We start from the raw sequence: 1949 nt of genomic DNA, 5'->3' as shown, positions 1-1949 counted from the left end.
CAAAAAAAAAAAAAAAAAAAAAAAAAAAAAAAAAAAAAAAATACTGTTCAAATAATTATTTTTCCCAAATTGATCTATGGACTCAATGATATTCCAATCAAAATGTAATAGTTGGCATGTGGTTTCAGAGCGATGCCCAAATCCAAGCATGACAAGAAAGTTTCCTTAAGGAAAACTGCCAAGAAAGGCTTAGAACTGAAACAGAACCGGGTAGAAGAACTTCAGAAATGTGTGGACACGTACCAGTACCTCTTCATTTTCTCTATGGCCAACATGAGGAACAGCAAGCTGAAGCACATCTGGAATGCCTGGAAGTGCAGCTGGATGTTCTTTGGTAAAAACAAGGTGACAATGGTGGCCTTGGGTCGAAGCCCAGCTGATGAGTACAAAGACAATCTGCACCAGGTCAGTAAGAAGTTGAGGGGTGAAGCTGGCCTCCTTTTCAGCAACTGCACAAAGAAAGAGGTCGATGAGTGGTTCATGAAATACACGGAAATGGACTTTGCCCGAGCTGGGAACAAAGCAACTTTCACCGTGACCCTGGATCCAGGACCTCTGGAGCAGTTCCCCCACTCCATGGAGCCTCAGCTGAGGCAGCTGGGACTGCCTACTGCCCTCAGGACAGGTACGAGTAGACCCCAGAGCTGAAAGGTGGCAGCCTGGAGCTGAAGACCACAGGCTCCCAGGCCCAGCCCTCCTGGTTGAGCACCTTCTACAGGCCCCCGTTTTCTCATGTGAGACAACACCCAGCTCATAGCTTAGATGGAAGTGGAGAGTGTCACAGCCAGAATACAGTACTAAAGGGACACTGAAGTGGTGACCATTGCCCACTGTGAACAGCTGTTGGGACAGGCAGCCACCACATGCTTCCAAACTCAGGACCATAGCAGCAAGTACTGTGCAGGCCTCTGAGCCAAAAGTAATTTGGCTTACCCTTCTACAGGTGTGGTGACCCTTCTTTCTGACTACGAGGTGTGCAAGGAGGGTGATGTGCTGACCCCAGAGCAGGCCCGCATCCTGGTGAGTGCGGCCTTCCAGGCCTCTGGTGGGGGACCTCTGCCCTTCTCTGGCCAGCACTTCTGATAATCCGCATTCCTCTTGTGTCCCTCCGCCTCTTGCAGAAGCTCTTTGGCCATGAGATGGTCGAATTCAAGGTGACCATCAAGTACATGTGGGACGCCCAGTCAGGAAGGTTCCAGCAGATGGGAGAAGATGACTTGCCAGAGAGCGCACCCGAGTCTTCAGAAGAATCAGAGTCAGAGGGGGAGGACGACTGACTTGGACTCAGGACCAGAGGCTCCCAGCCTGTGCTCGTCCCCCCGGACCTGTGTACTCATACCCACAGGACTGCGGCCACCTTTCAGAGAGAGCAGCTATTTATTTAGTTGTGGATAAGGACAAGGAAGAGTAATGGGGACTGTTTCCATAAGGAATCAAACTGTCTGCAGGTGTCTCCCTGTAGACAAGAGATTCCTAGAAGGAAAAAAAAAAAAAAAAAAAGGCCTTTAAAAATTAAAAAAAAAAGAGAGACCAAGAAAATATAATAGTCAAAGGAATTTCACACAAGAACAAAGAGAACTTGACATCACCTAATTTTAAGACTTTTAAAGCTGCTGTAATCAATGCTGAATGGTAAGGTCATAAAGACTTACAAACAGATGAAAACATACTTGTAAGCCCAGCACTCAGGAAGCTGAGGCAGGAGGATCACCATGAATTTGAGACCATCTTGGACTACCTAATGAATCAGGGCCAGCCTGAATTATAAAGTGAGATATCATCTCAAAAAACAAAGAATTATAGATGTAAGTTTTGGTGTGTGTTCGTGAGTGTGTGAGTGTGTGCGTGTGCATGCTGGAGACTAAATTTTTCTTTTTTTGGTGGTACCAGAGATCAAACTCAGGACCTTGCACTTGCCAGGCAGGCACTCAGAGATGCTGCTGAGCTAT

The 1949-nt window shown here is 47.0% G+C and overlaps 1 protein-coding gene across 2 annotated transcripts; it reads left to right on the top strand.

Annotated features, from left to right (window-relative positions):
• The first annotated feature begins 120 nt into the window (after positions 1-120).
• LOC101584436 (mRNA turnover protein 4 homolog) lies at positions 121-1318 on the top strand. Of its 2 annotated transcripts, none has more exons than XM_012516120.2 (3): positions 121-625; positions 944-1020; positions 1125-1318. In XM_012516120.2, the coding sequence occupies exons 1-3, from the start codon at positions 133-135 to the stop codon at positions 1275-1277; spliced, it is 723 nt and encodes a 240-aa protein (XP_012371574.1). In that variant the 5' UTR covers positions 121-132; the 3' UTR covers positions 1278-1318. The 2 variants fall into 2 exon arrangements, with proteins under 2 accessions (XP_012371574.1, XP_004637682.1); XM_004637625.2 differs by having other exon boundaries at positions 1122-1318.
• Positions 1319-1949: the final 631 nt, after the last annotated feature.

This window comes from Octodon degus, unplaced genomic scaffold (genome assembly GCF_000260255.1).
Source record: "Octodon degus isolate 3935 unplaced genomic scaffold, OctDeg1.0 scaffold00092, whole genome shotgun sequence".
Taxonomy (NCBI): Eukaryota; Metazoa; Chordata; class Mammalia; order Rodentia; family Octodontidae; genus Octodon; species Octodon degus.
The sequence above is the reverse complement of the archived record's forward strand: the minus strand, read 5'-3'. Positions and strand labels throughout refer to the sequence as shown.